The 12,120-nt window shown below is 43.8% G+C and overlaps 1 protein-coding gene across 10 annotated transcripts; it reads left to right on the top strand.

Annotated features, from left to right (window-relative positions):
- The first annotated feature begins 5,647 nt into the window (after positions 1 to 5,647).
- Positions 5,648 to 8,898, top strand: LOC139290516 (tubulin beta-4B chain-like). Of its 10 annotated transcripts, none has more exons than XM_070912364.1 (6): positions 5,648 to 5,880; positions 6,831 to 6,939; positions 7,041 to 7,151; positions 7,327 to 7,571; positions 7,658 to 7,729; positions 8,231 to 8,898. In XM_070912364.1, exons 1-6 carry the CDS (start codon positions 5,824 to 5,826, stop codon positions 8,468 to 8,470), a joined length of 834 nt encoding a protein of 277 aa, XP_070768465.1. In that variant the 5' UTR covers positions 5,648 to 5,823; the 3' UTR covers positions 8,471 to 8,898. The 10 variants fall into 10 exon arrangements, with proteins under 10 accessions (XP_070768465.1, XP_070768457.1, XP_070768489.1 ...); XM_070912356.1 differs by having other exon boundaries at positions 7,658 to 7,761; positions 8,236 to 8,898; XM_070912388.1 differs by lacking the exon at positions 7,658 to 7,729 and having other exon boundaries at positions 7,327 to 7,406; positions 8,351 to 8,898.
- Positions 8,899 to 12,120: the final 3,222 nt, after the last annotated feature.

Below are 12,120 nucleotides of genomic sequence, written 5' to 3'. Positions count from 1 at the left end.
CATTAACTATTATTATTTTTCAATCTGCTATCATCTTATCAATATGCATCTAGGTCTACCTCTAATTTCAAAATATTTTTTAAGAAGGGACCTAAAGTAAACATTTGGAGAAACGTGCCACAGTCTCAGAAACGATGCAAACTCAAAAACACATACGAAACCCAAAACAAATACAATAACGAAAACGTGCTGCAGATGAAAAAATGTGCTGCAGAAAGTCAAAACAAATACATTGACAGCAAACATGCCTGTTATCTTAGATTAGGACAAAGCCTGGAAACAGCTAGATTTGCTCTGTCAATAGGTAAAATAATCCACTTGCCAGCATCTCTGAAGCTCACTGATTATGCTAGTAAATGACATATAACATGAACAAAAAAAACCCTGTTAAATGGTTGAAAGCAATCATTTTGTTAACTCATCATTTATTTTAATGGAAAGCTCAATGAGATTGAGGGTACCAAGGGGATACAGCAGTGGTTTGATAAGAACACGACCAAGACAAATAAGAATGGAGAGGAGGAGGGGCTTGATAGGTAGGAAAAGTGAGGAAAAATAGTAGGTCAGTTCCCTCTGCCTCTTTTTTTTCTCTAATGAAAAACCTTAATGGGAAACAGGAGAAAGGAGCTAAAAGTCAACCAACTGAATAGAGAACTCACAGAATTCTTGTGCATGCAACAATTCAGGGTCAAAGCTCAGATATCGATTGATAACCAACAGGTAACCTACAATATTTGCAAAACAGATATGTAGCCTTCTTTAAATAAAACCCTTCACATGACGCTTTTTAACACGTCCCTCATTCTTTTGAAGGCTATTGGTCTCAGTTTGGTGTTTCTGTGAGTCATCAGGTTTAATGCTGCAGGCTATTGATCACCCACTGAATAATTAATGTGCATGTGAATAAATAATAGAGAAATGCCATTTTGAATTGAAATCTGTATGTGTGTGTGTGTTTCGGATGATTGTGCCCCCTCTCGTGCACACATCTTCACACCCCTTGACAACGACTGAAGTCTAATCTTTGAGAAAGACAGAGTTAGAGAGACGGAGGGAGGCGAGGAAGAGATTCAAATGGAGGCCGCTGTGACATCTGTATGCTATATAAACATAACTGCTCCCTTAAGACATATTTAATGATAGAATGAATTCTGTCTAGCTGCTTATGGCTTGTTTATCTGGATGTTAATTTGGTTGTTTTTGAGTTCCTAATGGCTGTAATTATGATAATGGAGTAATAGAAGTTATTTTGGTAGTGTGTAGAGTGTGTGTGTGTGTAACCCTGTGGGCCATGCCCAAGTGTGAATTTCACTTGTGAAAATTGTCTTTTTCTTTTTTTGTTCTTTTGATTTTTGAAGCTCTGCTCTAAGTAACTCTCTGTAGCCACACACATGAAAAAAACATTGTATCTCAAAGCAAACACACTGCTTGTCTGTGTAATGCTGTGGAAAGAGAGAGACTTGCTCAGCAGATGAGAGCAGTGTGAGATGACTCAGAGAAGCAGTCAGCGAGGAAGAAAGATAATTAGTGCAATGATATCAGTAACATACAACATACAATGGCATTAAACTGAGCAAATAATCAAATGATTTTAGCACTAATTCGCTTGGTACTTATCCTTGATAATTATAAATTACAAGTGGCTTCCCGTGGCTCAAATAATCCAGAATATAAAACAGGTGGTCAATAGATAAAGAAAACCAATTAAGGTAATAAATGCAGCATGGCGGCTGAGTGGTTTGTTTTATTAGCCTGTAAGCTGTGGGATTGATTGTACAAGGGTTTTTGCATGTTTTTATTGGGTTTCTCTCAGGTGCTCCACTTTCCTCCCATGATCCAATAACACAGGGATTTGAAATTGTCCTTGGAAAAGAACAAGAATGAAGGAAACACAGTGAGAACTGAGAGAAAACCCAGTGAAGTTTGTGATTTATGCTGTTCTCAACAACCCAAATGCTTTAAATCTTTTGCTCACTAAGCACAGTTACTGAAATAGGCCTTAGAGCATTTACTCAGCATCAAATGGATGTTTGAAGGCAGTCTTTCATAACTATCTGCGTGATTCTGCAGTCATTGACAATGAATTGCTCCCCAACGATGCTCAAATATTATGTTTAAAAACAAAAATCACCCAAGTATATAAGCATACAATAGTGCAGAAGTTAAAATATAGGAATATAACATAATATACCCTATAAATTCAATATTGACATGAAGCAGTTCTGCTCAATGGTTTGCATCCTTGCCCACAATGGCCGAATACACCCGGCGATATTAAAGGAATACTAACTTTGGTATAAACTTTACAGCAAGATTTCTGAAGCGTAGCACATTTCTATCATCTCATGGTCCATATCATCATATCACTTAGTGTGACCAAGTTAAGTAGATCAATTAAACAGTCATTCTGCATGCTGTTGTTTTTTACATGGTGGCTCCTTTTTTTAAAATACGTAGCGTTTTTCTAATTATTTTTTGTTTCCGTTTTGATCTACCTTTCTTCTTTTCTTGTAGGATATAATGTGAAGGAAACTGAAGCTGAACATGTAAAGACATCTATCTGCCCACTCCCTCGGTACACTATTGACTTTGCCTGAACTGCTATATTGATTAGCAACAATGGACAACAGCCAAAATCGCTTCCCACCATTCTTATCTAATCCTTCTCAGTCATATAGATAAACAAGTAATTAAAGGTTTCTGCGGCTTTCTACTCCTGTCTCACCTACTACTCCTTGTATCACTTAACTTTTATTCACCTTCAACAGCAGCACTGATTTACTGGGTGTGGACATGCACTCCACATAAACACTCAATTATTGCAATAAAACAGACTTGATTAGAGTTTTGATCTTTACGATACTGTGTGAATACCACAATAAATTAAAAGCTGCATTACGCAGTGAATCAAGTCTTCCTGCGCTCCCCCAGTCTTAAGTTTTGTCCTTCTTTGATCCCATTTTTACTTGAAAAGTGTTTTTCTTTACGTTTTCCTCGGTGTGTGTGTGTGTGTGTGTCCTTTCAAAGTGCTGAGTACCCTCTTCAGTGGTCTCTGTGGTTTTATGACTCTCATTAATGAGAGGGACTATATCTGCCAGCTCTTGCATAAAATGACAAACCACTGGTCAAGTGTTCTCCTCAGATAAATAACCATGAAATTTAAGAGCAGTAAGAAAGCTTAAGGAAGTGTGTGTGTGTGTGTGTGTGTGTGTTTCAAGTGGGACATTTTAACACAGCATACTGGGAGGAAATGGTGGGCAGGTTGGACAGATGTAGAGCAGGAGACGCACTGATGATGGTCACGGTGGTGATGTGGGAGGCTGAGAGAATGAAACGTTGGCAACATTATAGAGAGATGTGACCTGAGGCGTTCGGGATTTGATGGAGCGTTTTGAATATACAGACAATATGCTCTGCACACTTCATGTCCTCCCAAGGAAAGGAGGAGGCAATCTCAGCAGCAGAATGTCAAGTGTGTGTGTGTGTGTGTGTGTGTGTGTGTGTGTGTGTGTGTGTGTGTGTGTGTGTGTGTGTGTGTGTGTTGGTCCTTAATTGCTCCGCTGTCCTCCTCAGGCATTCAGAACTCTGAAAAAAGATAAATATCGATATATTAAAGATGGAAAATGAGACTAAGACTCAGTCAACCAGAGGCTATAATTTTCACTGTCATCGTTCATAAGCAAATCAGCCTGAGAGTTTTTCCTCTATACGTGATCCTAATTATTTCTCCGAATTTGGAAGTAATCCACAGGGCAAGCACTGAGATATATACAGTATAAGAAGACAAAAAGAACATCTCTTGTTGTATGTTCAGAGACATTTCATCAGTTTCTTTGTTTTTCATTGTCAGTATTGTATAGCTGCTATTTCATGCATTCAAGATGTAAAAAGTAGTGCGCTCAGGTTTAGGATTCTCCTTTATTGAGCTATGTGACTATTGGTGCTTGTAACTTTATAATCCATAAAATGTAACACATAAACTGTAACCAAAACGATTTTTAAAAAAAGCGAGGGGTAGTAAAGATACCAGGGACAGGAAGCAAAGTGTACGATCAGAAGATCTCTATTGCCCCTCTGTGGATGTCAGATGTTACTACAGTGATCATGGCTGGATTGAGCCTGCTATGGGGGGGCTCTTCCGACCACCACCTATTATTATTGATGGCAAACCATCAGCAACGTTTTAGTAGAACAAATGATGAGTTATAAGAATGAAAAACAGGTCAGGTTTTTGTATGATTAAATCCCTCTAAACACAGATAATTATTATTACAGCTGTAACTACTATTATCAGTCATATTTCCATTATTATTATAATTATAGCTGCTATGGCTACTGCTAGTGCTGCCATACATCTCTGCCTGTCTGTCTGTCTGTCTGTCTGTCTGTCTATCTGTCTCTCCCTCCCTCTCTCTCTCTCTCTCCAACCCAACCGGTCAAAGCAGATGACCGCCCACCTAGAGTCTGCTTCTGCTCGAGGTTTCTGCCTCTTAAAAGGAAGTTTTTCCTTGCCACTGTCGCCAAAGTGCTTGCTCATGGTGGGAACTGTAATAACACTATAAAGAGTATGGTCTAGACCGTAATGAATTGAACTGAATTGAATTGAATATTGTCTCAGACTGATGTTATGAGTCTGTTGGCTGTGTTTACATTCAGGGTCTGGCTGCAACACTGACTTGTTACTGTGCAATCATTGGCTAGTGGGTGTCATAGGAGCTGAAGGTCATTTGAGGGAGGGAGAAGACAATTTAATCACAACAAATCTAACTATAATGTGTCCCAGTTTACGTGTCAGTCATGACTCCAGATACTGTATATCCAGATTGTGTCAGGATCCAGTTGATATAAGATTGCTGTGATCACTTGTGTTTGGATTTCACCTCCTTACTAACCTTTGATGTTTTCTTTGGAAAACTCATTTGCTGACTATCAACATTCTGCTTCCTTCCACACTCCCTTCCAGTCTCTGTTTTCAAACTTCCTGTCTCCATGGGCAACAGCACAAACAAAATAACAGTCTGCTTCCTAATGATGGACAACATTTAATTGGGTTGTCGATGCAAAATATTCACTGAGGTCATGTCCTCTGAGGATTTGGCAGTTTTAGCAGCCTGGGAGGTGCACATTCGAACTAGATATCTGTCCAAACACTTGTGCCGAGCCATAGGACCAAGTTCATTTGAAGAATTCTGAGCCAGGACATGGGCAATTCACAGAAAGGAGTGGCCATACAAACACCACATCCCAAATATGATCAAAACTGATGAAAGCCCACCTACACACACGCCTTATTGCCCAGTAGAGTCTGCTGTAAAGCCAATGCAACATGCACATCTGTGATACTTCCTTCCTAACCCGTTCACCCCAACATGCAGCCATCACACTCAGGTTACATCTGGAGGCTGTTCATGAGGTCCTTCACATGCTGATGTCAGCACACGGTTGGCCCCGTGGCTTTGGAAGACAAGAATCAAACTCGGTCGCGTATCCAGTGTTATCTCACAGGCACGTCAATCCCAACAAACCGGCCCAGGCAGGCCAATTTTCCGCCCGTGCCCGGTTCCCGTTGCCATGGTGATGACGTCATGCTGCAGCACCGGGAGTAACGGCGCAGCCGCGGACTGAGAGGGAAGGGCGAGACAGAGCTTACAACGCAGCCATAGCTCCTCCGCCATTCAGCCAGACTGTCGCCTGAACCGGGAGGGCCAGGACTGAACACGCGCAGAACCGTCAGCTTCCCCTGCTTCTCCAGCTCTCTGTGAGACCCCCCCTCCTCCTCACACACACACATACACACACACACACCGAAACGACAACGACAACATGCGTGAGATCGTGCACCTGCAGGCCGGGCAGTGCGGGAACCAGATTGGAGCAAAGGTATGAAAACACACACACACACACACACACACACACACACACCCGTCGACGTTTTATCTTCCAGTTAACTGCAGTCGGTTTTTATGTGAATTCAAGTTTAATCGTATTGAAGCCTGTTGAGAAGACAGGCTGTTCACAGGAGACACTAACTAGGTCAACAGAGGGGAGCGGAAAGGGTTGTATAAGACTGTGGTGAAGGCAGCGCATAAGAGCATCGTTGAGGATGGGCGGTGGCAAGCCGAGACATCCCTGCTGCTGGTGCTGATGCCAACAGAGAGAGAGAGTGTGTGTGTGTGTGTGAGAGAGAGAGAGAGTGTGTGTGTGTGTGTGTGTGTGAGAGAGAGAGAGAGTGTGTGTGTGTGTGTGTGAGAGAGAGAGAGAGTGTGTGTGTGTGTGTGTGTGAGAGAGAGGGGTGTGGCTCAGACACCAAATGCATTGGAACGCAGGCAGGCTGTTTTTCAACACACACACACACACATTAGGTCATATTTAACTGTATCCACAATGAGTTATGATCGGCTGGTCTTTCTTCACAATCCTTGCATCAATGAATAATTGTGGGTTTAGCCTCGTTTCAAATGTAGATCAACACTTATTTTGAAGGTATCTGTAAACCAGAGATTGATTTGAGGTTAATGAACTTAAATGAAGCTACAACTAACTAGTCTTTTCACGGTTGGTTAATCTGATAATTAGGGTTAGGGTTCTATTAATTAATCGTGCAAACAGGCCATCACAAGGTGATGTCTTCAGTTAATTTTCTGTCAATCAGTCAAACTGATTAATGGATTGTTTCAGCACTGTGGTACTCACATGGTGGGGCAGCTCACCAAGCAGAGCGGGTTGTAAAGTGCAATATAAATGCAGGGAAATAGTTCAATTCATACTGTGACATGCAAGTTTTTATTAACTGATTTCTGTCTAATATAGTCCACTGACCTTGTCTGTAGTTCTGGGAGGTGATCAGTGATGAGCACGGCATTGACCCAACAGGAACCTACCATGGAGATAGTGACCTGCAGCTGGACCGAATCAATGTCTACTATAATGAGGCTTCAGGTCAGGACTGTTAAAAACAACCACATTCATTTGCTTGATGTTCTAATATTCTGTCTTTTCTTTTTTAAGAAAAGGTTTTGACACATGTGTGTGTGTTCCAGGTGGGAAGTACGTGCCTAGGGCCATCCTAGTGGATCTGGAGCCAGGCACTATGGACTCTGTCCGCTCCGGCCCCTTCGGACAGATCTTCAGACCTGATAACTTTGTCTTTGGTATATGATAAGTCACACACACACACACACACACACATATATGTTGGTATTGCATAGGAAAGGAGTTCCATATAGAGAAGTAAACTTTTTTTTCAGTTTAAATGACAAACTAAGACCTTTTTGGCAGGATAAATAAGGTTGGATGTTCAAAGTGTAATTAAACCTTTCCTTCCAGGCCAGAGTGGAGCCGGTAACAACTGGGCAAAGGGCCACTACACAGAGGGAGCAGAGCTGGTGGACTCGGTCCTGGATGTGGTGAGGAAGGAGGCTGAGAGCTGCGACTGCCTCCAGGGTTTCCAGCTTACACACTCCCTGGGCGGTGGTACCGGCTCAGGCATGGGAACTCTTCTTATCAGCAAGATCCGTGAGGAGTACCCCGATCGTATCATGAACACCTTCAGCGTGGTGCCTTCTCCTAAGGTACAGCGATCATGTTGCAATGTTTATCCGTGTTTTTTCCTTTGCTGGCTTTTTATTCCCCTGACCTTTGCGTGTCGTGCCTCCAGGTGTCGGACACAGTGGTGGAGCCCTACAATGCCACCCTGTCTGTCCACCAGCTGGTTGAGAACACGGACGAGACTTACTGCATTGACAACGAGGCCCTGTATGACATCTGCTTCCGCACCCTCAAACTCACCACGCCCACTTACGGAGACCTCAACCACCTGGTCTCTGCCACTATGAGTGGGGTGACAACTTGTCTGCGTTTCCCCGGCCAGCTCAACGCTGACCTCCGCAAACTGGCCGTCAACATGGTGCCCTTCCCCCGTCTGCACTTCTTCATGCCCGGATTCGCACCGCTCACCAGCAGGGGCAGCCAGCAGTACAGAGCCCTCTCTGTGCCCGAACTCACTCAGCAGATGTTCGATGCCAAGAACATGATGGCTGCCTGCGACCCGCGGCACGGTCGCTACCTGACCGTGGCCGCCGTGTTCCGTGGCCGCATGTCCATGAAGGAGGTGGACGAGCAGATGCTGAACGTGCAGAACAAGAACAGCAGCTACTTCGTGGAGTGGATCCCCAACAACGTCAAGACGGCCGTGTGCGACATCCCGCCCCGCGGGCTCAAGATGGCCGCCACCTTCATCGGCAACAGCACGGCCATCCAGGAGCTGTTCAAACGCATCTCTGAGCAGTTCACCGCCATGTTCCGCCGCAAGGCCTTCCTCCACTGGTACACCGGCGAGGGCATGGACGAGATGGAGTTCACAGAGGCAGAGAGCAACATGAACGACTTGGTGTCCGAGTACCAGCAGTACCAGGATGCCACGGCTGAGGAGGGAGAGTTTGAGGAGGAGGGAGAGGAGGAGGTGGCTTAAGGCTAAAATCACTCATCATTTCTCAACTGCACTCACCGTGACTACATCTCCATCCACTTATTTCACTCCTGTTTCACTCTGCTCTCTTTCTCTGACTTAAAAAAAACCAGTATTCTCCTTTCCCTGTTCTCTTATCTCTGTATTACCTCTGTTTCCTTTTCTCTCTGCCGCTCCCCTTTCTTACATCGACAGTCCCCTTTCCTCCAGCCAGAGTAGGATTCACAACGCTAAATTGTCTCTCTCGTCTCAGTGCTCATATAGAGGTAACACAGGTGCACTTGTGGTCTTTTGTCGGTAGCTTTCTGTTTATGTTCATTAATCATCATCAGTTCGGTACCTGGGCCAGGTATTCAGTAAAACAACAACTCACGCAAATATGATCATTTATCTAATTTGGCTTTGATTGAAATAAATTTGTTTGAAAAATATCCCTTCATGTGTTTCTTGTGTGTGTGAATTTTGATACATTTAAAAATGAGATACAAATAAAATAAGGAGGCAGCTGTATATTATATATTTGAGTGTTTCTGACATACCTTTCCAAAAATAAACTCTCTGAAATAGACCTGAAACAGAGAAGCAACAATCTTTGATGATGTGCAGCTCGGCCTCCAGTGTTGCTCTTGATGTCACAGTATGAAGGCAAACCAAAATGGAGAGCTGCATTGTATACAAATTAGGCAGTTTTGCTTAAATACCACAAGGAGGCAGTATGGGATCTGAGTATAGTGCCTCTCTGAGCAGTATGTGGATACCTAGTTGCCTCTTTTCCGCTATGTAACCTGTAACATCAAATGCTCTGTTATGATGTGTCAGAAGTACTTCTTTACAGGAAAAGAGGATTTTGATTTGAGCAATAGCAAGACAGACCATCCCAGTCAGCTTTCCATGTAGGCTATATGACATATAAAGACATAAAGCAAATCTTTTTATATATAAATGAAGCGATAAACAGATCCTCAACATTAGCTCCAGAGTTCTTGATACACTACGAAAGGATCCATAAGTTGAGGAGACTGTCTGTCTCATGGCTTTGAGTATTAATGACAGTTCGTCATTAATATAAAGCATGATCAGGCAGTGATAGTTCCAATGGTTATGTAGAGATTTACCAAATCAAAAATGAAATCACAGGTGGCGAAAAAGAATGGAAATTTCTTGATGCAAATGCTGTTTCAATAACTTGATCAGAATCAGAAATACTTTATTGATTGTACAGTACCGGTGCTCCCATTCAAGAGTAAAGTAGCATAATTTAGAACTAAAAGTATGTACAAATATAAAAATAAGAAATAGAAAATAAAAAAAATATCCACATTTACAGTATTTAAGTGAACAATGAGGTAAAAAAAAAAAACAATAACAATGTATATGTATGTATGTGTTGCACTGAAGTGTATGACTATATATCTATTGCACTGAAACATTTAAGAATAAATAGTGAGGTGGTGTATGAACAGGTGGAGTAGATACAGATTTCCAGTCTCTTCCTGAGTGTCTGACCCTCAGAGGGAGGAGTTGAACAGTCTGATGGACACAGGCAGGAATGATTTCCTGTGGGAGGAATGAGTCTCCCACTGAAGGTGCTCTTGTGTCCGACCAGTACGTCATGGAGAGGATGTGAGACATTGTCCAAGATGCCCCGCAGCTTGGACAGCATCCTCCTCTCTGACACCACCGTCAGAGAGTCCAGCTCCACCCCCACAACGTCACTGGCCTTGCGGATCAGTTTGTTTAGTCTGTTGGAGTCCGCCACCCTCAGCCTGCTGCCCCAGCATGCAACAGCATAGAGGATAGCACTGGCCACCACAGACTCATAGAACATCCTCAGCATAGTCCGGCAGGTGTTGAAGGATCTCAGCCGCCTCAGAAAATAGAGACGCTCTGACCCTTCCTGTAGAGGGCATTAGTGTTCTTTACCCAGTCCAGTTTATTGTCTATGTGGACTCCCAGATACTTGTAATCCTCTACAATGTCCACACTGACCCCCTGGATGGAAACAGGGGTCATCGGCGCCTTGGTCCTCCTCAGATCCACAGTCAGTTCCTTTGTCTTTGTCACGTTGAGCTGTAGATGGTTCTGCTCGCACCATGTGACAAAGTTCTCCACAGCAGCCCTGTACTCCTCCTCATCACCCTCACTGATACATCCAACTGTTGCTGAGTCATCAGAAACCTTCTAAAGATGGCAGGTCTCAGTGCAGTAGCTGAAGTCCGTGGTGTAGACGGTGAAGAGGAAGGGGGAGAGGACAGTCCCCTGCGGGGCCCCCACCTGCTGATCACTCTGTCTGACACACAGTGTTGTAAGCGCACATACTGCGGTCTGCCAGTCAGGTAGTTGACAATCCAGGACACGAGGGGGGCATCCACCTGCATCTCCGTCAGCTTCTCACCCAGTAGAGCCGGACGGATGGTGTTGAACGCACTGGAGAAGTCAAAGAACATGACTCTCACAGTGCTCGCTGGCTTATCCAGGTGTGCGTAGACGCGGTCGAGCAGGTAGATGATGGCATCCTCCACTCCAAGTCGGGGCTGGTAGGCGAACTGAAGGGGGTCCAAGTGTGGCTTGACCAAGGGCCGGAGCTGCTCCAGGACGAGTCTCTCCAGGGTCTTCATGATGTGGGAGGTCAGTGCCACGGGTCTGTAGTCCTTGGAGCCACTGGGGACGCAGTATCTTCGGTATGGGAATGAGGCAGGACGTCTTCCACAGCACGGGGACCCTCTGAAGACTCAGGCTCATGTTGAAGTACTCCACATAGCTTGGGGGCAGAAGTGAGAGAGGCAAAGGCCAGAGAGGCCACCAGCCACAGCAGAGTCCTACTCATCCTCCTACCTGATCCTGATCTGCTGTCAATGTAGAGTGTTGCTCCTTTTAGCCTCTCTCCTCCCGCACCTCCACTTCACCTCACTACTGTCTCATCCGTCCTCCTCCCAAAGTGTTTCAGTACACAAACACACTTACACATGATTTCCCAGCAGCAGTTGAGAAACTGTCTGTTATCTCCGCTCTGAGGAAAAAGATAAACAGTAGAAAATCAATGAGGGTTTACATGTTTGACTAACGTTTATACATATAGTTTACTGCAGAATTACAGGAAAACAGCTGTTCTGAATTCATGATGTTTTCTAAAATGACGCCTTTGTTTTCTTTCTTTCTTTTCCTTGTTTGGGAAAATATTGAGTCACTTATGATTTTTATTCTGAGCCTGCTGAATCAGCATAACTACACATGATCAGACATATTGAACGTGCACAAACACAGTCAACTAGTGGGGTGAAAGTCGGGTGGAGTCATTTCTGGGTAAAGTATCTGGCAGGACTTTTAGGAGTTTCAGGGAATTTCCAATGACAAAAATAATTGTTGTTGATTTTAACAAACTTATTAGTTGTATAATTATATACTTTTTCAAGTCAACAACAATTTCAGCGTATGTTGAACATATGTTCTGTCCAATGACTTCACCCTCTTTCTCTCTCACTGCTGCTCTGCAGGAAGGTGATGTCTGCCCCCAACTTGTTGCGGGTAGGAACAGCAGAAAACATCTTTGTGGAGTGTCAAGACTGCACAGGAGGAGACATTAGGGTCGAAGTCAGAGTGAAGAACCATCCAACCAAAACTAATCTGCTGGCATCCACATCTGTGACCCTCAC

This window comes from Enoplosus armatus, chromosome 2 (genome assembly GCF_043641665.1).
Source record: "Enoplosus armatus isolate fEnoArm2 chromosome 2, fEnoArm2.hap1, whole genome shotgun sequence".
Taxonomy (NCBI): Eukaryota; Metazoa; Chordata; class Actinopteri; order Centrarchiformes; family Enoplosidae; genus Enoplosus; species Enoplosus armatus.
Note: the sequence above shows the minus strand (reverse complement) of the source record. Positions and strands in the feature narration are given on the sequence as shown.

Coding starts and splice junctions, on each gene's coding strand:
- LOC139290516 (XM_070912325.1), top strand. CDS start 5,824: ATGCGTGAGATCGTGCACCTGCAGGCCGGGCAGTGCGGGAACCAGATT. Junction 6,949..7,040: donor TGAGGCTTCAGGTCAGGACT/GTTAAAAACAAC, acceptor TGTGTGTTCCAG/GTGGGAAGTACGTGCCTAGG. Junction 7,572..7,657: donor GCGTGGTGCCTTCTCCTAAG/GTACAGCGATCA, acceptor TCGTGCCTCCAG/GTGTCGGACACAGTGGTGGA.